This window comes from Meles meles, chromosome 12 (assembly GCF_922984935.1).
Source record: "Meles meles chromosome 12, mMelMel3.1 paternal haplotype, whole genome shotgun sequence".
Lineage (NCBI taxonomy): Eukaryota > Metazoa > Chordata > Mammalia > Carnivora > Mustelidae > Meles > Meles meles.
The window spans coordinates 5,880,933-5,906,729 of record NC_060077.1 but is presented as its reverse complement, the minus strand read 5'-3'; the positions used below and the strand labels follow the sequence as shown (position 1 = coordinate 5,906,729).

The 25,797-nt window shown below is 37.1% G+C and overlaps 1 protein-coding gene across 3 annotated transcripts in view; it reads right to left on the bottom strand.

Annotated features, from left to right (window-relative positions):
- The window catches only part of TAOK3 (TAO kinase 3), a 185,630-nt gene that overhangs the window by 35,590 nt on the left and 124,243 nt on the right, over positions 1-25,797 (bottom strand). For all 3 annotated transcript variants that reach the window (XM_046024808.1, XM_046024810.1, XM_046024809.1), the window contains exons 10-13: positions 21,208-21,301; positions 20,074-20,155; positions 13,060-13,227; positions 10,142-10,348 (exon numbers count right to left, since the gene is read on the bottom strand). In XM_046024808.1, the coding sequence (XP_045880764.1) occupies positions 10,142-10,348; positions 13,060-13,227; positions 20,074-20,155; positions 21,208-21,301 (551 nt within the window). The remainder of the gene's footprint in view (positions 1-10,141; positions 10,349-13,059; positions 13,228-20,073; positions 20,156-21,207; positions 21,302-25,797) is intronic.

Here is a 25,797-nt window from a genome sequence, read left to right as displayed (position 1 = left end):
AGGAGGTTTACAAACACAAAATTTAATTATATCATCTAAAATTTTTTAAAGTCAAGACACAGATATTCTTGAGGGAAATTAAATTTTATATCCAGGTTTTTAGGTAAAAGTCAAGAGCCAAGATTAAATTTACCACTGGTCTGATTTTCTTTTTCCACTTATAAATTCAGAATGCTCCAGAATGTTAGGCAGGTATCTACCATTACATCTATATTTAGACATCTTTTTTAATTTACTGTATTGAGGTTTATTTTGTTTTTAAATAATGAAGGGACCTTTAATGCCATTGAGGACATCTATGTCAAATTCAAGGATATTCTATTGCTGTGCTGTCTTATACGATAGTCAGTAGCCACATGGAGATTTAAATTAAATAAAATGTAAAATTCAGTTTCCATGTCGTACCTGTTACGTTTTAAGGTAGTCATTAGCTATGGCTACCATATTGAATAGTGCAGGTATAGATCGTTTCCATCACTGCAACAATCAGTTCTATTAGATAGTACCACAGGTTAAAAATGTACCTCAACCTGTATTTTTGAGATTATTAAAAAAAAAACACAAAACCAATAACAACCCTGATGGCCCAACGAAACTTCTATATTATTTCACAGGAAATCTAACCTTTTATTTTATAGGACAAAGAGAGATCAGGTATGGGACTAGGATTTATGCACTAGGTTTAAGGTTCTTGAGAGCAAGGCAGTGGGACCTACTGCCATTGACATTACTGGATATTTATTAGTAAGTTACATTTATTTCCAAAGCGGATTTTTTAAAAAGATTTTTAATTTTAATTTTTTTATTTATTTGAGAGAGTGAGAGAGAGCAGGGTCAGTGAGAACATGAGTGGGGAGGGCAGAGGGAGAGAGAGAAGCAGACTCCCCACTAAGCAGGGAACCTGATGCAGGTCTCAATCCCAGGACCCTGATATCATGACCTGAGCAGAAGGCAGATGCTTAATTAACTCAATGAGCCAACCAGGTGCACCTCTCCGAAACTGATCATTTCTAATATTACAGTACCAGAAAAACAAGAATCTTCTAAATGACAGCAATCAGATGAGATAGACTGGGTAGGGTCCTGTGGTTTTATAGGAGGCCTTAAGAATTCAAAGTTTCGTGATTATTAATTAGTTAACATTAAGTATACTGACTGAGAGGTAGCAGCTCAGTTTCACACTGTAAGAACTTGATTTACAAAAATAACTAGTAACACTAGAATCTTTACGGTTCACTCAACAGAATAAAGTGAAACACATTCATGTACAAATACATATAATTTTAATGTTATTAGTGTGTTTTCTCTCAGATATAAATTAGCACTTATAGGCTAGGTCTTGCTTAGCAAATTAAAAGTCACCTTATATTTGCTAAATTTTTAAACTGAGAATAATGGAATACACTGGAAAAGTTAATATTCAAAATCATAGTGATTTTAGTTAACACACAGCTCATGCAATACCTCACTAAGGTATATTTTTAAAGTAATGCTATTTTATTATTTTTTCCCCATCCCCTTGGACAAAAATAATACTACTTTAAAAGCTAATCTGAACAATAGGTCCAAAATTTAAATCTACTTCAGGTATAGTACATAACGTTAACTGTATCATTCTTTACTCCAGCTTAAAATTCTTTTCATTTTTATGAAAGAATTCTTAGTCTTCCACAGCAACTTCATAACCTATCCCCACACTAAAGGTCTTCAAATATTATGTGAGAGACCACAAAATGAGATAAAATTTTAGTCTAACAGTAGACAATCATTTCAAATGCACAGGAAAATGATTTTTTAAATTTTCAATTCCATTACATTAATACGAGTTTAAAATTCTGAAGATAAACAATGATGCAATTTTAAAATGAGGGAAATGTGACTTGAGAAGTACAAACAAATTAAACTATCAACTTTACTGGGGATATTGTCTGTTGGCTATACTGCCCCTTCAAATAGCAGTCCCTTTCAAAATGAGCACCACACCTGGCTCCCACACGTTCTGAACTGCACACATTTTAAGACTAATAATGGAAAGGGACAATTTGCTATTTTATGCAGTTAGGTGCTGATGCAGATTATCTGCAAATAATGTGAGGGCCAACATCTTTGATGTTGAAGAATGATTTTAGAAGATTAATTAAGATCAATATTGGGGTGCCTAGCTGACTTGACAGAGCATGCGATTCTTGATCTTGGGGTTGTAAGTCTGAACCCCACACTGGGGGTCGAGATTACTTAAAAATTAAATCCTTTTTTTTTTTTTTTTAAAGAACAAATATTGGGCGCCTGGGTGGCTCAGTGGTTTAAGCTGCTGCCTTCGGCTCAGGTCATGATCTCAGAGTCCTGGGATCGAGTCCCACATCAGGCTCTCTGCTCTGAAGGGAGCCTGCTTCCCTCTCACTCTCTCTGCCTGCCTCTCTGCCTACTTGTGATCTCTCTCTGTCAAATAAATAAATAAAAAATAAAATCTTAAAAAAAAAAAAAAAAGAAAAAAAGAACAAATATCATGTTCTACTTTACCAAGACAAAATATAGGTCTTGTCTATAATTTATTTTTAAAACATTATCATCTGGGAATAAACAAAGTAGCCCTTTCAAATACCCATATTGTTGAGAACCAGTTTTAAGTAAATCTATGTTAACCAGTAAATTTATAATGTTCTTTCACTGTAAAAAAATTTTTCAGATTAAAAAGAAAAGAAGCTTTCATAATTTTGGTCAAATCTTTAGCAAGAAGAGCTGAGCTTTTATACAATATGCTTAAGTACATAAAGCTTGAACCACAAACTTTACTATTATACACTGAACAGGAAGCTTTACTTCTATTTAAAAGTTTTTCTCTAAGTAGCTATTTACTGAGATTGTGAAATTAAGATTCATAGTGTAGCTGCTTGTTTAGAGGTTCCAGATTCACTTGAAATTAAACCTGGACACTGTTATACTTTTGGTATATCTTTATTATACTATCACATACTTACTTGTGTGTCTGTGCAAGAGACTGTGAGCCTTCTGAAAACAGTAAATGTGGTTTGGAAAATCTGTCTCCCTAGCACCCACCTAGTGCTTGATACTTAGCAGGCATTCAGTAAATGTTTGTTGAACAAATAAATTCAAGAATTTGGTCTGAGAAGATTTTGGGAAAATGACATTTTCTCTTTTATTATTTAAGAGTTCAAATTTCTATTTCATAAAAATCTGCTACTCTGTACTCTGAGAGTCATAAAATTGTGACACACAGGTACACCTTTATTTTAGGGGGCAGGAAGAAGATCGAAAAATGGCTTTTGTCAGATGATAAGAAGCCTTTTTATAGATTCCCCAACTTTTTATGCTGTGGAGAAGGGATCAACAAACCTACCACCACTCTTTTGTTTTTGTTCATTTCAAAATTACTAAATTACTGCATAAGCAGTTGTTGCTATTGAAAGCTGGGGCTAGAGGAAGGGAAGAAGGTGGACAAGGCTATCTTTACTGGGGAGGGTAGCTACTAGGGAGAAAAAAATGACTAGAACACAGGGGATAAAGACACTACTACAGTCAGGGGTTTTTTATGACTGCTCTGTTTGAGAAACATTGTCTTCATATGTTAATCTACTTTTACTTTGCCAAATTTGAGTTGAAGAGTCAAAGAACCCGCCCCTCTCTTCAACAAAAATAATAGAAAAGGCCACTGAAGCAAGTGAAAATTAAATAGAACATCCTATCCCCTCAAGGACATCTTTTCTTTTTTTTTTCCCCTCCCACAAAAATGGTGAAAGCTGTTTTTTTCTTAAAGAAGGGGCTGTGGGGGTGAGGGGGTGGGGTGGAGAACACTGACTAATAGGAAAAAGGCCAAATAAAGCTTTAAAAGTTAGGATAGAATGGTTTTTAAAAATAATCTCTAGAAGGGGGCCATGATGACTAGAGTTCATTAGGTATACCTAAAATAACAAATTGATTAACAAACACTTTCATATCTTAAAGTCTTATGATCTGTATTAATAGAAGGCAGCAGCAGGCAAAAATAACTGATTTTAGACTTAAGCAAAACAAAAGTGTACCTTTTCGCTGACAGATTAAAAGATCAGACTTTGGTGGTTAGATCGCTATTAGAATCTGTTTGCTGCTACTATATCCAAGAGATTTTAAGGAGTACGGTGGAGGCTCAGAAGCCAGCTAGGTAGCCGCAAAAAACCCAGTCTGCATTAGGAGTTTGCTCTGGAGTCACTTGGGAAAAACCGAGAATTGAGGCATATGTAGAGCTGTGTCCTACGTAAGTTCACCTTCACTGTAGTTCACAAGACATTTACTGAGTGCTTGCTACGTGGCAGGCACTGCGCTGGGTGGTAGGAAAAGAGACGTTCTTGAGGAGCTAACAGTCTAGACACACGATGATATTACTGTTACTGGAAAAAGCAATATGGCAACATTGGCAAGGGGAAAAGTGCTTGAAGTTTATTTTGTCCAAATATACTTTTAGACTTACCCAAGTCATTTTTACTCAAAAGGGAGATTAGGTTAGGGTCCCTTCAGGGCCTGGGAAAGAACAGAATAGAGGCGAGGACTGGAGAAAAAGAGGTAATCTGAAATTCTGATGCCAAAGGAAAATTCTCAGTGTCCCACTTCACAGTTTTGGGGCTTGATCTGTGATAGAACTGTCCTGCTAAAATCAGGGCTTCTTCATTCCGGATGCGGAGCAGGTAACTGCAAGTCACACTCTTACTGGTTGCACATGGACTTTAAGTTCACTTCATATATAAGATGGTAATCTGTTTCGTATCTATGGTTTCACTAATTTAAGATAATGTCTGCTTGATTGTACCAATCAAGGTGGGGGGCCAAAAAATGCCCCACCCTTATTCTTATATTTTGGTATTTATTAAGCATGTTCTTACTGTCTGGAGTATAATTATTGAAGAAATGCTATTTATGTCTTTTCAACCATAAAGACAATACTAAAGATTATTTAACCCTTTTAATCCATATGTTCAATGAACCAAAACAGCATGATGTTTAGCCTCTGGCAATTAATTCATTCCTTGTGTTTTTTTGTTCGTGCGTCCATTCATTCATTCCATAGTTTTTTACTGAATGCCTCTGACTGTTCTAGGTGTTAAGATGTAGTGTGGAACAAGGCAGGCACAGTCTTTGCCTTAATGAAATTTACATTCTACTAATGAAATAATAAACAAATTAATATATAATATAATATTAGATGGTGACAGTATTAAAAAGAAAATAAAATAGGATAATGAGATAATGGGTAGAACACTGGTTGTAATATGATAATTTAGTGATATATAGGCTTTTCTAAGATTCTGGTCACAGACCCACGCAAAACTGGTAAATGTTTTATAAAACAATATTGATTGCTTTCTTTCAAATATAAACTTTGTGGTCACAAATTATGACAGACTCAGAAATGCACCACCTAAATCTTTGCCTCTAAGAAGACTTGCTACCAGAATCCTGGCAGTCAGAATGGCTGGCAGTCCATTTTGGGGTGGCCTTGGCTGGAGAGAGCAGCCTTGATCAATTCATACCCTTCCCAGGTTGCTCATATTCAATGACTGGTCTGGCTGAGGGTAACAAGTCCCAGCCCTTCTTACTCTGTTTGGACAACTCTGAAGGGTCATTTTAGCCCCACAGCTCCCTTAGGAGTTGGCTGAGGCTGATGTTAGGTCTGCTATCTCACTTCAACTTTGCCCTCTACCCGATGCTGCTTCCTTCTCTCTTCCACAGCTGTTGACCCCAAAAGAAACTCCTAAAAAAAAAGACTGCTGCTTGAAACTTTTCAGCTCTGCTTCCCAGAGAATCCGACACGTGACTTCAATGTTACCTGTACCTACATGTAATACAGTATCACAGCTATGCCACCTGCATGAAGAAGGAGGGACTGATCAGAACAGTGGCTTTTAGAAAAAGCCCCCCTTTTTAAGTGAAATCTTAAGTGAAATCCAAACACAAAATGTAAGAGATAAAAGCCTGCCTTATCCTGGAGGAGGTACGGATGAGGCTTGTTCCTGAGGCACCTCGCTACAAAACACCTTGAAAGTCACAGCACAGATCTGCTTCTCTAAAGATTACAGGAACAGAAACACAGAATTTAGGAGCTGGAAGGGATCTCTGAAGCCATACAGAACTCCTGATTTTACAGATGAAGAAACCGAGGCCCAGAGAGCTTTTTGTGACTTGCCTAAAGTAAAATAACACAAAAAATGGCAGACAGAACTATAAACTAGTTTCCTTATTCCTATAATCCATTATATAAAATTTTCTACTGAGAACTTAAGAACCCATTTCATTTATGTTCTCAAGTGGAAAACTTTTAGGAAGTCAAGCATACCAACAAATATAAAGTTTCTGAATAATTTTTATATTTCTGTTGTGTTTAAAATGATAGATTTATACGCCCAGGTATAGGATTTAAATGGATTTCATGAAGAGATACCATAATTAATATTCAGTTTTCACATCTAACATATTCTACTTTTATTGCCTCCTATACTTTCCCCCTTTTTTATTGTGGTGAAATGTATCTAAATTAATCATCTTGATTATTTTTAAGTATACAGTTCAGGGCTATTAAATAGATTTCTAATGTTGTGCAACCATCGCCCCCATCCTCCCCGTAATTCTTTCATCTTGTAAAACTGAAACTTGTCCCCATTAAACAACACTCCATTTCATCCCACCCCCCAGCCTCTGGCAGCCACCATGTCACTTTTTTGTCCCTATGATTTTTGCTACTCTAAACATCTCATAAAAGTGGAATCATACAGCATTTATCTTTTTGTTACTGGTATATTTCACTTAGTATAATGTCATGGTTCATCCATGTTGTAGTGTACGTCAGAATTTCTTTACCTTTTTAAGGCTGAATAATATTCCATTGTATGCATACAGTATTTTGTTTATCCATTCATCCATCAATGGACATTTGGGTCGCTCCCAAAATTTAGCTATTATAAATAATGCTGTTATGAACACAGTTGTACAAATATTTCCTTGAGACCCTACTTTCAGTTTTGGGGGGTAAATACCCAGAAATGGAATTGTGGGTCATGTGGTAATTCTATTTTTAATTCTTTGAGGAACTACCTATTGTTTTCCTCAGCAGCTATACCATTTTACATTCCTATCGACAGTGCACAAGGGTTCCAATTTTTCCACATCCTTGCCAAATCTTGTCTAGCCATCCTAATGGGCATGAGGTGGTATCTTATTATAGTTCTCATTTGCATTTCCTTAATTATTAATGCTATTGAGCATCTCCTCATGAGTTTATTGAAGCTTTTCTTCTTTGGAGAAATGTCTATTCAAGTCCTTTGCTCATTTTCAATTTGGGTTGGTTGTTTTTTGGTACTTGAGTTTTAGCAGCTCTCTCTCTATTCTGGATATCAATCCCTTATTAGATATGCAAATATTAGATATGGAAATATGATCTGAAAATATTTTGTCCCATTCTGTGGGTTGCTTTTGGTTAGCCTGCTTATATTTTCAGTTCACTTAATTCATTCAGTTTTATTCACAAGTGTTTTTCAATTTTCTTTCATCACATTTCCTCTATATATTTATTTCATAATAAAATAGAAATACATTATATAACTTAAATTCTTCCTGACAAACATTTTGTATGGATCAAATACAACCATCTATTTTAGAATATAAATTAATATCTATTATTTTTTTAAAAAAGGATTTATTTTATTTTAGAGAGAGAGAGCGTGGGTAGGGAGGGGCGGAGGGAGAGAGAAACTTAAGTGCTAAGTGGGGAGCCTATTGGGGGGTTCGATGCAAGGTTGGATCTCACAACCTTGAGATCATGAGCTGAGGTGAAACCAAGAGTCAGCTGCTTGACCAACTGTGTGACCCAGGTGCCCCATAAATTAACATCTATTCTTAAAAGATGACACCATGCAAGAGAAAAAAGTACTAAAAAACCTGTATTACAACAAGACAGGTCTGTACCATCACACACCAAGATCAGAATTAAAGTTCAAGACTAGAGTTTTCCTTTTTGTTGACTGTGCCAGTAGTATCTTCCTTCTAATTCTGTTCTCATTTGAGGGTTCCTGGAGTTAAAAAGATCGAGTGGAATTCCTTTTCTTTTGATCCCTATACCCATGGAACTCCAGAGGTAAAGGAAAGAGCCAGATTTGTCAGCATCCACCATAGCTCCTTCCAAAAAGAGTCCAACAAAGGAACATCTGCCCATGTTTAAAGAAGCTGGTTGCCAATGCTGAACTCCTAGCAGATTTCTGCATCTGTAGAATATAACTCCTTTCCTCAGAAGGCTTCCATGACTTTCTGATAACTTGGTGCTTGTTGTTTTTCTACACTCCATTCACTCTTCACACTGCTCACCAAGCTCTAACTCCTCTGACCTTTTCCCTCTTCCTTGAACACACAAAGTTCTTTGTCTGGGCCTTTTGCACTTGTTTTCTGACTCATCCCCATCCTTCACCCCAGGTTAGCTAACTTCTACTTATCTATGAAGTTTTAGCTTACATATTACATCACTGGGTAGGCTTTCTACTACTCCCTGATAGATTAAATCCTCCTTTTACCCAGAGCAGAAGTTTCATAATCAAATGGTATAGTTACTTGTACAATTATTTTCCTAATCTCCCCCAAAGATAGTAAGTTTCATGAAAGCGCTATGTGTGTTTTATTTCCTAGATATCCACGGGGCCTACTATAGTTCCTGGCACATAGTAGAAGTCCTCACCAATTTTTGCTAAATAAATGAGTAAGTTAATCTGTTCAGAAAATAAATGTGTATCCTTCCTCTACCTATGACTAGGGACCAATATATTTTCTCCTGCCATTCATCCTTACCTGTTCAATTTCCTTTTTGTCCCAAGGAAAATGCACCAATTGACGTCTAAGTGAAAAAAAATTCTTAAATATGCTCTATCATTGAAATTAGAATGTAATCATTGGCATTTATTAAAATAAGTACATATATACCTTACAAGGAAAACGTAAAACAGATTCTTTCATATAATTCTACATTATGGACCGCTTACCTAACGTCACTCAAAACATTTTTGGGACTTCTTCCAAAGAATTATTGGTAATTCTGTATAATACTCATCTTATAGAAAGTGCTCTGCAAGAAACTGTAAGACTTTTTTTTTCATTTTTTTCATGAAGTACTTCAACTTACGAACCACGATAGGCCTGTATGAAAGGAGGATTTTTTTTTTTTTTTTGGTAAGATATACTTATTTGAGAGATGGGGGGTGGCGGGAGCAGGGAGAAGGAGAGAGAGTCTTAAGCAAACTCTGCACTGAGCACAGAGCTGGATGCAGGGCTCAATCCTATGACTCTGAGATCACGACCTGAGCCAAAACCGGTGTTCGACTCTTTTTTTTTTTTTTTTTTTAAAGATTTTATTTATTTATTTGACAGAGAGAGATCACAAGTAGGCAGAGAGGCAGGCAGAGAGAGTGAGAAGGAAGCAGGCTCCCTGCCAAGCAGAGAGCCCGATGCGGGACTCGATCCCAGGATCCCGAGACCATGACCTGAGCCGAAGGCAGCGGCTTAAACCACTGAGCCACCCAGGCGCCCCCGGTGTTCGACTCTTAACTGACTGTGCCACCCAAGAGCCCCAGAAGGATCTTTAATTGGAAAACCAAAGTAAAAATAAAAAACAGAACCGTTCCTTCAAAAGTCAGAATATTTAAGCTGACAGAGCTAGTTTTAGAATTAGAAATAAATCTCAGAGTGACAGAAAAGAGTAGAAACTGCTTCTTAAACAAATGGTAGCTTATATATTAAGAAACATACCTCCAAGAGCATACTTCTAAATGGGTTATATTCAGGAAGCTGTTAAGATTACGGTATTAAAGTTACGGTTTAGAGAGGATTTTATCAATTTCTTTGACTTGGAGATTTACAGATTTATTTATTTTTATTTTTATTTACTGATAATGGTAGACAGAGCACCAGGAAAGGAAGATGAAGAAACAGGCCGAGCTACAGCTTTACGTAGTTTTTTGTTATCTTTTTACATAAGAGAACTATCAAGTGCTAGGTTTAGTCCCATACTGCAGTTGTAGAAAGTCACCACTGAAATGTCTGGATGCCAAGTGGCCTGATCTGGCTTCACTACATTGACAAAGCCTAGAGCTACAAAGGGTACCGGGGAACCTACCTTCTTGGGCACAACAGAGGAACTGGAATTTACAGTGCTTTCGTCATCATGCATCATAACAGGTTCAGAGCTGTTCTCATCCATGACCTCCTGCATGCTGTTCACACTGCTGCTCTGGCTGCCTGTGCTCACAGACATGCTTGGGATGGAATGGTTGCTGCCCAGGCTGTCCATTTCCCGGATCAGGCTGGTTCCATGTTCGCTGTCCTATAAAAATGGGGCATGGGGGTTAAAAAAGATGACTGGAGGTAAAGTGCCGATCCATTGACTGAGCTATTAAGCACACTCAATTCTGCAGTGCCAAGTTGCTTTTCTGCCAAATCTGCAAAGATAAACTTTTTATGTAGTGACTCTACTACTCCCCCACCATTTTCAGACATCTCAAATTCACTTTCCTGCCTTCCTCAGGGGCCATTCTGGACATGGGTCATAAGGCTCCAAATGCCGCTATCCTAGGGCTTTCCCCCGTCATATGCAACTATTATATTATTGTATTGCTATTCGTAAGCAGAAATCGGGCCAGGTTTCTAAAGAGAACTTTCAGGAACATCAAGGTGCTAGAGAAAGATTGTAGGCGACTGAACAGGTAACATCTGGGATATTTACAAATAGGGCAGCGGTTGTTTGAAACTGAAATAGAGTTAAAAGAGTTTTCAGAGATTTGACAAGGAATATGTTCCTTTGCAAATCATTATTGAGTAACTTCATGTCTAAGCAGGGATATTAATTCTACTGTCCTGGACAGGTAATTAAATTCTGCCTCCCTCAAGCAATTCTATCATGCTTACCTCTGTAATCTTATTAAATATATCTGTTAAATAATACTGGTATTCATCACTGCTAGTCCAAAGACTACTATTTGAGAAGTGGTAAAATAATCAGAATATGTAATTTACCCATCACAGTGGGATATCTTTTGATTTAAGATTAAATAATATAATTAAGGCAACTTGGTTAAAAAAAATCCTATTTTCAAAGAACCATACTGTATGTGTATAACTTTAATGCATTGTTCTTAGCCATGGCACTCTAAGGAATCACTGGCATAGGTAATATGGGTAATTTAAAATGGTAGATAATACATTACATTTTTAACAGATTTATTTTCCCAATTAAAAGGGATCATTTGTATATGTGCAATCAAGAGATTTATAGTCCAATTAGTTTTCTGAATTTCATTTTTATAATTATTGATGATTTTTTCTTTTATATAAAAAGGTAAAATAAAATGCATTGTACATTCCTTTCCTCTTTTCTATCTAGTTTTAGAGGAAGAGGAGTCCTTTCTTTGGTTCAAGGCTCTAATACTCCTGCTCCTATCCCATGCACTTCCTGACATCTTATTTAACTACACCTGTCTCATCTAATTTCAATGCTTCTGGCCCGGCTTCTTCCACTTTGTCTATAAATATGAAGAGACCTGACCCATACTTACAGACCTCTCTTCATATTGCCCTTTGTCCCTTTTCCTTCTCAGCCAAATTTATGAATCTTAAAATAACCAGCTTTCACTGTCTCTACTTTCTCACTTCCCATTTATTCGACGAACCTACAGTTATCTATTATTCATCCTAACTACTCCTGTAAAGCTACTTTTACGAAGGTCATCAAGAACGCCCTGCTTGTAAAACTCAGTTAACTTTTTTTTTTTTTTTAGTCCTTGTCTAACTTGACCTCTCTGTGGCATCTAATACTGGCTGTTCTATCCTTGAAGTTGCGGACTGTTGAACATCTGTGATGTTTTTTTTTTGTTTTTTTTTTTTTTTTAAGATTTTATTTATTTATTTTTGAAAGAGAGAGATCACAAGTAGAGAGCCAGGCAGAGAGAGAGAGAGGGAAGCAGACTCGCTGCTGAGCAGAGAGCCCGATGTGGGACTCGATCCCAGGACCCTGAGATCACGACCTGAGCCGAAGGCAGCGGCTTAACCCACTGAGCCACCCAGGCGCCCCTGTGATGTTTTGTTTCTTAGGGTCCCTCATATGGCGTGGCCCTCTTCCCATTCTGCATTCAACTCTGGATTCATTACCATTTTAATTCTCTTGACCCCCAGCCAACTACTCTTTACCCAGACTTCTTTCTTATGTTCTGGGTTTGAATTTTCCAACCAACTGCCAGACATTATCGTTCAGGTGTCCCAACTGTCATTACCCTTGCTTCAACCAATCCTTCTTAAGTCATTTGAATGAGGAGACAGAAAGTCACTTCTCCTTTGAATACTCCTTCTGTATACTATGTCAGCAGCATATGATGCCATTAAACTCAACAGGCATCAAATTGAAATCATTCTAAACCTATTATTTCTCCTTGATTCTTTTTCTCCATTCTTGGTATTGACATACCCTAGTCACCTGGGCTAAAATGTTCAGAGTCACCTTAAACTCCTCCTCACCTGTCACTGTTACTTTCAATGAGAAACACTGTATTATCAAATCACCTCTACAGTTTTCTCAAAAGTGTTCTCAAAAGTGTTCCTTTTTCCCCCATCCCCAATGACACTGCCCTTATTACCTCTTGCATGGACTATTACATAGAATGTGACATATTACAGTCTGTCATAATTCATTCTGTTGCCAGGATGATCTTCTGAAGGCACAGCATCTTCCTGGGCCTAAAATGCCTAGGCCTGTCTCTCAGGCCTAGGACACTGTCCTGCATACAAACTTCATTAATCCCCCCAGCAGGCTTATTTTCTCCCCTCTATGGAGCCCTGCCTGGTGACACACCTCAAGAGCATTTTTCATATTCTGTCTTATATAAGAGTTGTTTTATAACGTTTCTTTTGCAACTCTGCATGTTTCTTGAGGCCCAAAGCATCAATTACATTTTTATCGCCAAAAGTGGTTTTCATGGTGCCCAGTCCAGAACTTTCCCATGTAGTAGGCACTCCTTCAGTGCCTACCAAATAAACTGAACCTACTTCTTCATCCTCCTGTGACTCATTCAAGGGTCCGTTTCGTGTCTCTTGGAAAAGGATTTTTTTCATTTTCCGGTACTGTAGGTTATCTAATTCACGGACAGCATCTTTTGTCCTCTGTATGAGGTCAATTAGGACACGGAGTGGTCGGTCTCGTCGAACAAAATCATGCTGAATGAGGGAGGAGAAAAAAACAAAAACTGAAAACAAGAGAACAGATTTTGGGGGGGCAAGATTTACATTATAAAAGCAAACACATAAAATAGGCCTATTGATTTTGCAGAAATAATAAGCTGTGACTCATTTCATATAGCCTCTCATTTTGTATAAATCTTATAAAGAGGTAACTATGCTCTTCTCTTCTTCCTCAAGCCCCATTTTGTGGACTTCATCCTGGGTTACTTGAGAACTCTTGAGATTTACTTTAACGTATAAGTAATAACGACTAGTAGCTTAAAGGCTTATAACTTTCAAATCTCAAGGATTTGAATATATATAATGCATAGATATATAATAAGTAGAAGCAATGCAAAGTTATAGATATTATTGTTTTATATGTATATATAAAACAATATATATATTGTTATTGTTATTGTTATAACTTGCCTCAATCTTTCTATCCACCCTGTTGAAACAGACCTGTGTATATTTTGTTTTCTTGTGGTCATACCCAGTGTATGCTTGAAAATATGGCAGCCATTCAATTTATTTACAGGTTATAATTCTGGCAATTTCATTTTGCCTCTACAGAGCTGTACAACCAGAAATAAGGGAAAAGGGCCTTTGAAGAATGAAAGTAACTGCCCCAAAGTCCATAAACTTTTTTCCTTGTATAAAAGGCCTTCACTTTTTTTTTTTTAAGATTTTATTTATTTATTTGACAGAGATCACAAGTAGGCAGAGAGGCAGACAGAGAGAGAGAGGAGGAAGCAGGCTCCCTACTAAGCAGAGAGCCCGATGCGGGGCTTGAGCCCAGGACCCTGGGATCCTGACCCGAGCCGAAGGCAGAGGCTTTAACCCACTGAGCCACCCAGGCACTCTAAGGCCTTCACTTTCAATAATATCAGTGATCTTTACACATATTCTGGTTTCCTAGTTTCTTAGCCTGTATCAGTTTAGAAAGAGGGAATAAAAGTGGGAATAGAGAGGATGGAGAACTGTAGAACTAGAGTTACTTGTTGTAAAAAGAACTGTCCTTTGAAACTTCTTAGGCAGCATGACACTCAAGAAAGACAGAAAATCCATGACTAACACACCTACCAACCAACCACATAAAAATGAACAAAGGTTTGTGGGCTATTTTGCAAAGAGGAAAATGCTTCTCATGTAGTCCTTTTATACGCCAAGAGTTGATGAAACACTACTGCTTCTGAGCCATCAAGAAACGAAATTATGTTCATTATGCTTTCTTTAAGAAGGCAGAGAAGTACATTGTGTATTTTGACAAGATTATGCAGAGAATAATCAAAAGTGGGAGGAGAAAGTTTTGTTTTTTAGAGAAGAAGTTTGTTATGTGGAAAATTCATTTACGTGAAATTATAATTTGAAGATATTGGGAAAATGTGATATAATGTAGTAGGCCTTAGATGATGGAATGGATTTCATTTTTTCCTAAGTTAGACAGCTATAAAAGAGGAGTAGGGCCACTGTGAGGACATGTACTTGTCTTGTGGTTCTTCACCCTGACTTTGCTGTCAGGGGAATTGTGGCTTTTGCTCCTGCTTTTATAAAATATCTCTTCCTCTGCAGAGTCCTTTCTGAAAATGAAACACTATTCCCGGAAGTGAGTGCAGCCTGCATATTTCCAGATGAGCCTGAAAGGGAGAAAGTAAATTATTTTGCTCCTCTGGTACTTGTGATTATATAAGAGCAAACTGTTTTCAGTGAACTTCAAGCTATAACTTAGGATCAGTGAATTTTAGAGCAGGAACAGCTCTTAGAAATTCTTTTATTTTCAAGGTGTGGAAATTCAGGCATGGAGAGATTAAGTGATTTACACAGCCAAATAGGGTAAGAGCTACACCTGTAACCCACGTTGCCTCATTTGGTGTTTGTTTTCGGTGGTCTACCACCACTGTTGTCTTTCTAAGACAAAGATTTGATTGTGTCATTCATTGTGACAGACACTGGTGTCCCATTTATCCCCCATTCCAACCTCTTTTCCTTGCCTTCATCTATTGTAAGTACTAGAAAGTAAAAAGAGTTGAACTCCAGCCTCTTTTGGAGTTACAGATAACAATATGACTGAGTTCTGGTGAATGAGATAGGGAGAAGTTCCTGAGGAAAGTTTTGCTTTCTAAAATAAAAAGGCAAAGCACCTGACGAGTGTTTTCCACTCTGCCCTTCCTCCTTTTTCTCTCTTGGGATAAAGACTTGAGTCCTGGAGATGCAGCACCCATTTTGTGACCAAAAAGATAAAAGCCACATACTGAAGATAATAAAGTAGGCAGACAGAAGGAGCTTGGATCCGTGGTGATATTGTTGAGCTGTTTATTGTTCTGCACTGCTTATAATAATATCTCCTTTCTCAGTGCCCCGATAATTATTGCACAAGATAATTAAACCTTTACCGGTTTAAGCCTTTTAAAACTGATAAATTCAACATCATAAACACATGCCTGCATGATGAAGTCTGGCCTTTTACAGCCAGGTTCATGGTTGTATTTCTAGGTTCAAATCTAGTCACTCCTAGTCTGCTTTCCCATCCAATGCATATAGTACATTCTAGATAGTTCTTGACTCATGCCATGTGTTTCACACCTACATGCCTTTGCTTATGTTCTTTCTGCCTGCACTCCCATCTCTTCCCTGTTCTCCAAAGCCCATTTTTCTCGAAACCTCTACAACTAATAGGTTCCCAGATCCTTTGAAAATAATGGTCTTATTGTTCTTGAGGTATATTTCCTTGAAACATTTAAATAATAAAAAAAAATACATAAAAGTAAATCATCCCAAGTTCCACCATCCAGAAATAAATATTATTAAATAAAAGAACATCATTTCAGATATTTTCTCTCAGGATAATGGATATCTAGAAATAATTTTAATGAAAATATTACATATGCTAATTTTAAGAAAGTCTATTAAATTAAGGTATACTTAAATGTAGCAGAATTAGATGACAAAGAGGTAAACCTTAACTTTAGTTATAATTTCTTTGCCAAGAGTTACCAGATCTTAAAATATCCTCTGAAGTTAACCAAAGAGAAAAAGAAAAAAGATGACAGAGATTGGAGTTACTTTTTTTTTAAGCTATGCATTTCGACTTAAGGATTATTATTGACTATCTACTCTGAAAAATAGGAAAATTAGTATACTTATCTTCCTTTCCTACTCCTAGATTGTTCTAGTTACATTAGTATTTTTACATTGTCAATGTTTATCGCACTTACATTCCACTCTTTAACCATATAAATGATTTTACCTTGGCTCTATATTTAAATGGATTCGAAGTGAAGGTGACATTTTAAAATGTCAGGAAGAAAATGTGAAAAAAAGATGAATTACCTAAAAATATTTGGGAAAAAGATAGCCAACTGAGAGGAAAAAAGTTGACTTCTTTGTAACAAATTTTTGCATGACCTCTCAAAAGAAGACCAGCATAAAGAACATAAAAAGAGAAATAGGGAAAAAATATTTGCAAGATCTACTACAAAGTAATAAGGAAAAAAAACCCTAACAACCAGACAAATGGGCAAAGATCACAAAGAGTTTACAAAAAAGGAAACCAATAAGCTTTTCAACCTATAAAAGACACTCAATTTAACTCATAACAAGAAATACAGATTAAAACTGTTAAGTTCTCCACCAATCTGAGAGCCAAGTTCAAAAAGTATTGGTCTTCATACTTTGTTAGTGGGACTATAAATTGGTGCAATGTTTTTGGAGGATGATTTTGTCAGTATCTGTTTAAATTTAAAATCTATATTCCCTGTGATTAGCAATTTCACTTGCAGGATTTTAATCTTTAGATATCCATATACAGGTATAAAATGACACATATACAGAAACTCACTGTAGTCATTTCTAACAGCAAAAGACTGCAAACACCATAAAGAAGTTGGTTAAAACAAGTACGGTCATTCTGAAAATGTTATGGATCTATTTACAAGAATGAGGTAGCTCTACTTGTAGAAACATACAACAATATGCCTAACATACTATTAAGGAAAACAAGCAAACAAATAATCAAGGTAGAATAGTGTTTACAGTTTGCTTCTATTGATGCAAAAATAAACACAATTATTTACTTCCATATACACAGAACATCTCTAGAAAAACATGCACAAAATTGGTAACAGTGGTTGCTAACTCTAGAGAGGGTCCTAGAATAGGAAGGAGATTACTTTACATACTGTCTTTTGAAATTTGTACTACCTATTCAACAGGAAGAATGTAGTCTCTTTAACCAAGCAAAAGAAATATATAAAAATTTGGGGTGTCAATTTAAATTTGGTGTTTGACACCAGTCCTTTTAACAGTTTCTTCAGTTCCTAATTCATTCTTTCTTCCTTCCCTCTCTCTCTTTTTCTTTCTTGTTTTATCACTAGATTGCCTGGATTCTGCTATTGAGCAATTTTTAAAAAAGCTGTTAGAAAAAAAAAATCAACTAAATCTGTGAGGCTTGAAAATGTCAGCTGCCTTTATAGCTAAAGAACACCTTAGCTAGGTCAAAGATTCACCCCAAAATACTTTTTTTCCCCCAGCCTATTTGTATGAATCTTTCTTTATCCCTGGAGTTCGGGAACTTCATCAGGTTACAGAAGATCAGTTCCATGGTGTCTGTCTTCAGGGCTCTGCTTAAAAATCATCTTCCTAGAAAGGCCTTCCCTAACTCCTCATCTAAAACACCAGCTCCTGGGGCACCTGAATGGCTTTGTTGGGAGAATGTGCAACTCTTGATCTCAGGATTGTGAGTTTGAGCCCCACACTGTGAGTAGAGTTTGGTTAAAAAAAAAAAAAAAAAAAAGGAATGATAGGTCCTATCACAGTTCATCCCTGTCCCTGCTTTATTTTCCTGCAGAGAAAATTATTTATTACGGAGGCGCCTGGGTGGGTCAGTAGGTGAAGCATCTGCCTTCGGCTCAGGGCATGATCCAGGGTCCTGGGATGATGCCTGGGCTCCCTGCTCAGCAGGGAGCCTGCTTCTCCCTCTCCTTCTGTTGCTTCCCCTGCTTGCGACCTCTCACTCGCTGTCAAATAAATAAAATCTTAAAAAAAAAAAAAGAATTTACTATGAACTGATATCATATATTTACTTGCGTGTTTAGTGCTTGGAACAGTGCTTGACACGCAGTAGATAATCAGTAAATAATTGCTGAGTAAATGGTGGGCTCATGTCATCTAGCCCCCCAAATCAAATTAAGACTAAATCAAGTCAAATAAAGGTCCATTTATTTCCAATGAAGTTTTCTTCAGGTATATCTTTCAATATCTTCTGCTAGACGTGTTTTGCTTCGCTCTTTGGAAGTGACAGGCTGCTGTATAATAGATTTCCTGTCTTCCACATGTGTCATCTTCCTCATGATCCCCTCTACAATTTCTCCTCTTGCATTTCACTTTGCTTTATTTCCTCACAACTTCCTCTCACTGGATACCTACATGGGTTGGTTCATTATATCAGTTTGTTGTTTGTGATTTTGTGTTTTAATTTTTCTCTTCCATTTCTTTTCTTACCTCTGCCTGCTTGTTTTTTTATACCCTTTTGGTGTCTGGGTCCTAAAACTCATCTTTGGATCCTTGTATTATCTTCTTCTTTGAGGTGCTTTTCCCCCTTAATTTTAATATAGCCCCAAATTATCTCTTCCCCTTTATGGTAGTGCTTTATACCCCATCCCCCAATTTAAAAACTTTTTCACCTACTTTCACCTACTTTATTACTTCAAAGTAATAAAGATATTACTTTATCTTGGGTTATCTGGTGCTTTGTTCTGGTTGTCATTTTTCCTTACAGAAATCTGGAGTTGTGACGGAGGCATACAGAGTAGAGTTCATGTCTAGAACACATGATGGCCCTACACCAAAGGGAATTACACAGGGTCCTTTGCCTTGTTGCTTCGGCCACCATATTCCTGTGAGCTGCTATTTACAAGAAGAAAAAACTTAATTTTCTGTGGAAAAACTCTCTGGCTTCAGACCTACCTCTTCAGGAACACTTAAAGCCAGAAAATAGAATAATGTTTACAAAGTTCTCAGAAAAAGAAAATGTAAACCAAGAATTTGTAACCTAGATAAGGTGCTCTTCAATTATAAAGGCAGCTGACAGTCTTAAGCTTTCAAATTTAGTCAATATAATCTTTCTGAGCTTTTCTTAAAACCAACCAACAAAAAAAGGGTTAAAAAACATATATGTATACAGAAAGAGGTTAAATAAATCTGGAGTAGTTTATGCCAAATAAAAGACATTTATATCATAAAGGTCTCCACACACTTGACTGATATTAATGGAACCTATCTATAAGTTTATAGTAAAATATTACATGAAGAGATGCCCCAAAATGCGATATTTAAGTCAAATGAATGGAGTTAATGTGATACTCTTGTCACCAACATGTATGATGTAATGTGATGTAAGTGTACTCTTTGTATACTTATTGTACATCTTCACTGCTTGACGGTTTGGCAACAACCTAACTGAAAATCCCCGAGTTGGCATGTGAACCACTGGCAGACTGTCCTGGAAGCACTGTGTTGAAGTTCGTGCAGATATTAGTCATAGGAACATCACAATGATGACCAGAGCAAAGAGAAATACTTGTCGTCATAGGCAGAAAGAGGGAGGGGGGAAAAAAGAGAAGATGGAAAATATGGAGGAAAAAACTGTCCACATGGAATATATAGCACCATCCACTGTGATAATCTTGCTATTTCTATGCTTAGCTATTATCTCTGGGTAAATGACAAGGCAGCACGTTCTAATCCAGTTTGTCATGATGAGCTGCCACAGGAATGATTTACTCTACTCCGCTACAACACGCCTTTAAATCCCCCTCCTCAAATATAAATTTGAAAAATTACCCTTAGTAGCTCCGCTGACGTTGGCCTTTCCTGAGGTATTTTCTGCAAGCAGTAATCAACAAATCTCCGAAAGGAGTCTGTCCTGTATGTGCAAATACATGGAAAGAAAATAAAATCAGGGTCTGTGGAATACACTGCGTACTTAAAACACTCTCATTCAAGGGAAAGATTTACATTTTAAGAGATCTTTAATAAAATATATGAAATATTAGGAGAAGTGGGCCATTTTCAAGTTTATGGTATCTAAAAATTAATTATCTGGATAACGAATGTGGAGAGTTTCAAGTAAGTCAACACATAAATATACCTTAACATATAAGTAAGGTCAAATCATAATTTATGTCAAAAAATAAAAAGTATTATATATATATATATATGTATATATATATATATATAATAGTTTTACACATATTTTTCTTTGCAAAGAAAGATAACAGCTCTGATAAGTCTCAAGACTATATTCTTCACGGCTGGTTGGTAACTTCTCCATCACCCACCACCCCTCCAATCAGGTAGTAAAATTTGAAGCATAAGGGAAGAGCCTTAGGAATGTGGTTTCTGGATGAAAAAACTTCCTTTTCTTGGGAGGAGGAAGGAAGTTGTCCACTCTTGCTTAAAACTTCCCTTCTTCTATAACTCTTGTGGCCCAAACAGGTATCAAAATGTTATAATTTTCTGTAAGGAATGATACAATTCTGAATAGACAGTGTATATTCTGTGTCAACATACTTAAATATAATATAATAAAAGATATGACAACTGGAAAAATAATGACATCAGAGAAGGTACTACATCTCTGCCAAGAAGTGGTAAGAGCTGAGATGATCAATACAAGACTGTCAGGATTTAAGAGATGAGACTTATTAGGAAGACAGCAAGGCATGCTCCTTGTAGAATTTCAGTTCCGGCACACACAGTAAGAACACAGTACAAGTGACAGTGAGGGTGGAAAGAAATAAAAATGTGTGTGTGTGCACAGCCGATTCACGTCTATAAAGCACCACTGTCAGTTACTGTAACATACGGTGAAGGAATGTATGGTTTCTAGGTCAGTTATTTAAAATGTGATTCAGTGAAAGTGCCGAATACATGTGGTGATTCCCTGAGAGATGTAAAATGAGAGCAGAGTCTTACCATTCATTAGACTGTAGCGTTGGGGAGTCGTTCTGGGCAATGTGGTATAAGGCACTCATTGCGTTCATGTTGAAAAGGGGGGGCTTCCGTTCCGCTGAAGGACAAGAAACACAATAAAGCAGTTCTTTAAAGAAATCAGGCAGACAGAGAAATAAGGCTCTGTGAGCAAAGCTTCACTGCTGTATCAATGGCTCGTTACTGTCCTCATGCCACATACTCCACTTATTTTAATCTCTGAGGTCAGCCCAGGACAGCCATTCAGAAGAAGCTGCTCATCATCCTAATGTATACTGGCAAAGCTCCGAACAGACCCATTTCAGAAGATTCAAAAGAAAAATTTATTTTTCTCTCACCTATCTTCAAATGCTGGTCTTTGCTTGTGTTCCTATAATAGGTAGGAACATCTTTGTGTGTATGTGTTTTAATGTAAACATATGTATTCATTGAAAAAAATCCATAAGGCACAGAAAAGTAGAATGAGAAAAATTATTATAGAATGGAACATCTTCAACATGACTAACACAGCAAGGAAGATAAAATAATTCAATTCAGTAAACACTGTCTGAAGTCTCATCCAGGCCAAATAAATGGGACAGGTGGTGGCAGAGGGAAAAGGGGAGGAAGGTGGGGGGGGGGGGGGTGTTAAAATCACAATCAAGCTTGGTCCAGCCTAAAGAGAAACTCAGTGAAATTACGTATTTTTTAATAGATTTATTCCATCTCAGCCCATCCTGATCTGTTTTTTGGAATTTCTGCAGCTCTATTTTAGTATACTGCTTATTTGGCATGTACTCTCCTATTGCACTTACATAAACATAAAATCTTTTCTCTCAAAAGAAATCATTAGCTCTATGAGTAAGATCTTACAACACTAGTACTCTTCTTACGCTTTTATTCCTCAAGCAATATATAATAAGGTGTTATTCACATATTAAGTGCTTGATTTGTTGACCAAAGAGGGAAAAAACAAACAAACCAAGGTTTAGTTCTGAGTGCAGTTAGTTTTAGATTATTTACTGATTACTATGCCCTGGAAGAAAAATCACTGTCTCCTCCTACCACGCTTATCTTAATGGATTCTTTACCCAGTCCCACCTTGTAATCTAAAATTCTCAGGCTTTATCAAGCATCTTGGTTTTCAAGCACTTTTAAAATGGTGAATTTGGCTTACTCTGTGAAGGAACACAAAAGACATTTTGACTCTCAGAAGGATGAACCTATGAAAAGCCAGGGTGAGGAAACAAAAGAAAAACTGCCCCAAACTTGGAATGAACAATTTTAAGAGTAGTGAACTTTAAGTCACTGGCAGTACCCCGGCAGAAGACGACTATGGCTATTCATGCATGATGCTCTGGAGGGGCCGCTTACAGTCTTGACTAAATGTTCTCTGATACTTTTAAAATGCATAGTACACCATTCTATAAGTATTTTTTATTAGCCTCTCAAAAGAATACTATATACTCATGACATAGCTACCAGTATTATAAGGGCATGGACTGCTCACAAGTGGAAATTTTAGAGTTGTGTGGACAAACGGATTTATATCTGTTTCAAATGTAGAGGAGTTCAGGTTTAGGTTCAGGTTTATTTATTTATTTATCTTTTTCAGGAGGTACACTCTGGAGAGTTTCTAGAGCTTGGCCTTCTGACAACTCCAAGTATTTGAAGCCACATGGAACTAGGAACTCACCATGTCACCATCGATGGTTTCCCATTATTCTTAGAATAGAGTCCAGCTCCTTAAACACATAGCCTATCTGCCTTTATTAACGTGACCCTGGAGACCTCTATTATTTCATTCTGAGAAGCAATGCTTCCCCACTCCTCTCAAGTCATCTTTTGCTTCACTGAGAGAAACAACTTCAGAGCCTTTCACACGTAACTGCTTCCACTGTCTGGACTTCCCTTCCACATTCATTCCCTAAACTTTATCTGGTTAATTCTTGCCAACCTTTCAGGTTTCATCTTAAATATAATCACATTTTTACATTCAGTTCATAAATACTTATTTAATGCTTACTATATGCTTATAAGCACTTCCTTAGGGAAGCCTTCTCAGACTAGGTCCTATTAGATTTTGTCACTGCAAATTATGTTTTTCCTTTCTACAACCATGCATATGGTGATTCTCTTAGTTAATTATTTGTAAAATTCTTTACATAATGTGTGTCCTCTTTGCTAAACTTCATGAGGGCAAGGACAATGCCTATTTTGTTCATCTTTGCATTCCCACTGGTGAGCGTAGCACCTGGTATGCATGTTTGGTGGTCCCAAAATAACAATAAAATAAATAAAGGCAAGGCAGATAAAGCAAAGAGGAAACTCTGTCAACAAACAATCTAGTGCAGCAAGGAGTCACAAAAATGACTGAGGAGTGACTAAGTCTTGGGGCTCTCATCAGATTCTATGTGATGGCTTCATTTCCTGCCAGAAGGATAGGAACCCTCTCACTTATTGGCCAAAGGTATAAAATTCAAGCTGCTCAGAAGAACACTGAATTGTACTAGAGAAGCAGCCAGGAAGGGGGACTAAAGAAAAAAAGAGAATAGAAATTTGGAAAAAGGATGAATGAACAAAAAGCAACAGCAAGACCCCATTCAGTAGTGACAAGAAAGGCAGGAGCTCGGATTCGAAGCAGGAATGGTGAGGCTCGAAGGAGCCAACACTGCTGTGAAGAGGATGACAACCAGCCACAGGACGGTAGAACAGCTGCAGGAGAGAAGCACGGAACTGAAGGTGTTCTAAACGGCACACGGCTCTATGGCCTGAGAAGCATTTGCTAAATATTAGTATCAGATGGCCTCAGCCACATAAATCCTGAGCTATGGTGGCGGCACTCGTTGCTTAGCCAGCATACCATAGAGCAAGGACTGGGAAACTATGGTCTGTGGGCCAAATTCATCGAGAAGTGTGTCTTTGTAAGGTTTTATTGAATTACAGCCACGTTTATTTATTAACACTATCTATGGTGGTTTTCATGCTATAACGGCAGAACTGAGTAGTTATGACAGAGATTATATGGCCTGCAAAGCCCAAAACACTTATTATCTGGTCCTTCACAAAAAGTTTGTCAACTCTTACTGTAGAACACAGTGGTCTGCATACAATCTTCCACAGGAGCAGCAAAATAGGAACTAGGAGTTCTTTTGAGGCCACCTTGCAATACGTAATTCAGATTTTCTCAAAAGAAATGAAAAGGGTGGTCGGGCTCTCTACTCAGCAGGGAGCCTGCTTCCTCCTCTCTCTCTCTGCCTGCCTCTCTGCCTACTTGTGATCTCTCTCTGTCAAATAAATAAAATCTTTAAAAAAAAAAAAAGAAATGAAAAGGGTGGGAGCATAAAAAACTGAATTAACTAAAAGGAAAAAAATAATGATTTCTATTTAAAGACAATGACCAAGTTTTTGTGGCAAATGATTTCTTATGAACGAATGCAGTTGAAAACCATAATCATTATCGGTAACAGTAATTAGTACCATGTACTGAATTCCTTCCGCGGGTCAGGCACTCACCATGTGCTACCTGTCATTCAGGATTCTGAGACTAGCTCAGCAAGAAGAGTCTTATTATTCTAAGCATTACTTCCCAGCTAAAGAAACTGAGATTCAGTTAGCCTAAATAATGAAACTAAGTACATGGTAAGTGGCTAAATTGGGATTTCAACCCATCTTGTAAGAATCCAAGAAATGGGTTCTTTTCACTAGGTCTCAGTGCCTCTTCAACAATCCTGTGCATTTTGTGATAGATTGTACTGCTATTTTTGAAAAAAGAGTGGAGGGGGCGGTGACTGGCTGGCTTGGTCAGTAGAGCGTGTGACTCTTGATCTTGGGGTGGTGAGTTCAAGCCCCAAATTGGGTGTGGTGATTACTAAAAAAATAAATAAACTTAAATAGATAAATAAACTTAAAAAAATCATCAGCAGCTTTAAGAAGAGTAAATATGCCTGCCTGTCCCCAACAACCATCACACATTCATCTATTATCAACAATGAGTGGCTAATGTGGGAGATGAAAACCCCAGGCAAAAAAAACCTACAAGATAACATTTGTGTTTTTATGTGTTTGTGATATTTTTCCCCACTGGAGAGTTTATTTCTGTGTACAATAAATTCCCTGACAATGCTAATGGACCATTTGCCAGCTTCTATCATGACCTTTGCAGGTGAACTAAGTGTCTATAGGTTAAACAAATGAACACGACATTCACTTCTCTTGAAATACTCTGAAAAATAAAATATTTGCTGACTGGACAATTTCAGTGTCCAAAGATTTCTGAGGGTTGATGCATTTAACTAGTTCTCTCAGTGGAAAATTAATTTAGCAAAAGATAATGTGTGGAACAAGCTTTACCACTTAGGAACTATAGAGCTTGATCCAGAAAAGAACGACAGCGCCAGTAACATTATCATCTTCTTTTGCGATGTTACCTTAGCAATTTAAATTACAGATTAGGGAGCCTTTAAAAAAATACACAGTATTGTAGAAGAAATGTCGTAAGGAAAGGGGACAACACTATCCACAACTTTCAAGGTAATTTCAACATTAAAAGTACAATTTAAAGTATATCAAATATATAGAAAACTTAGAAAAATC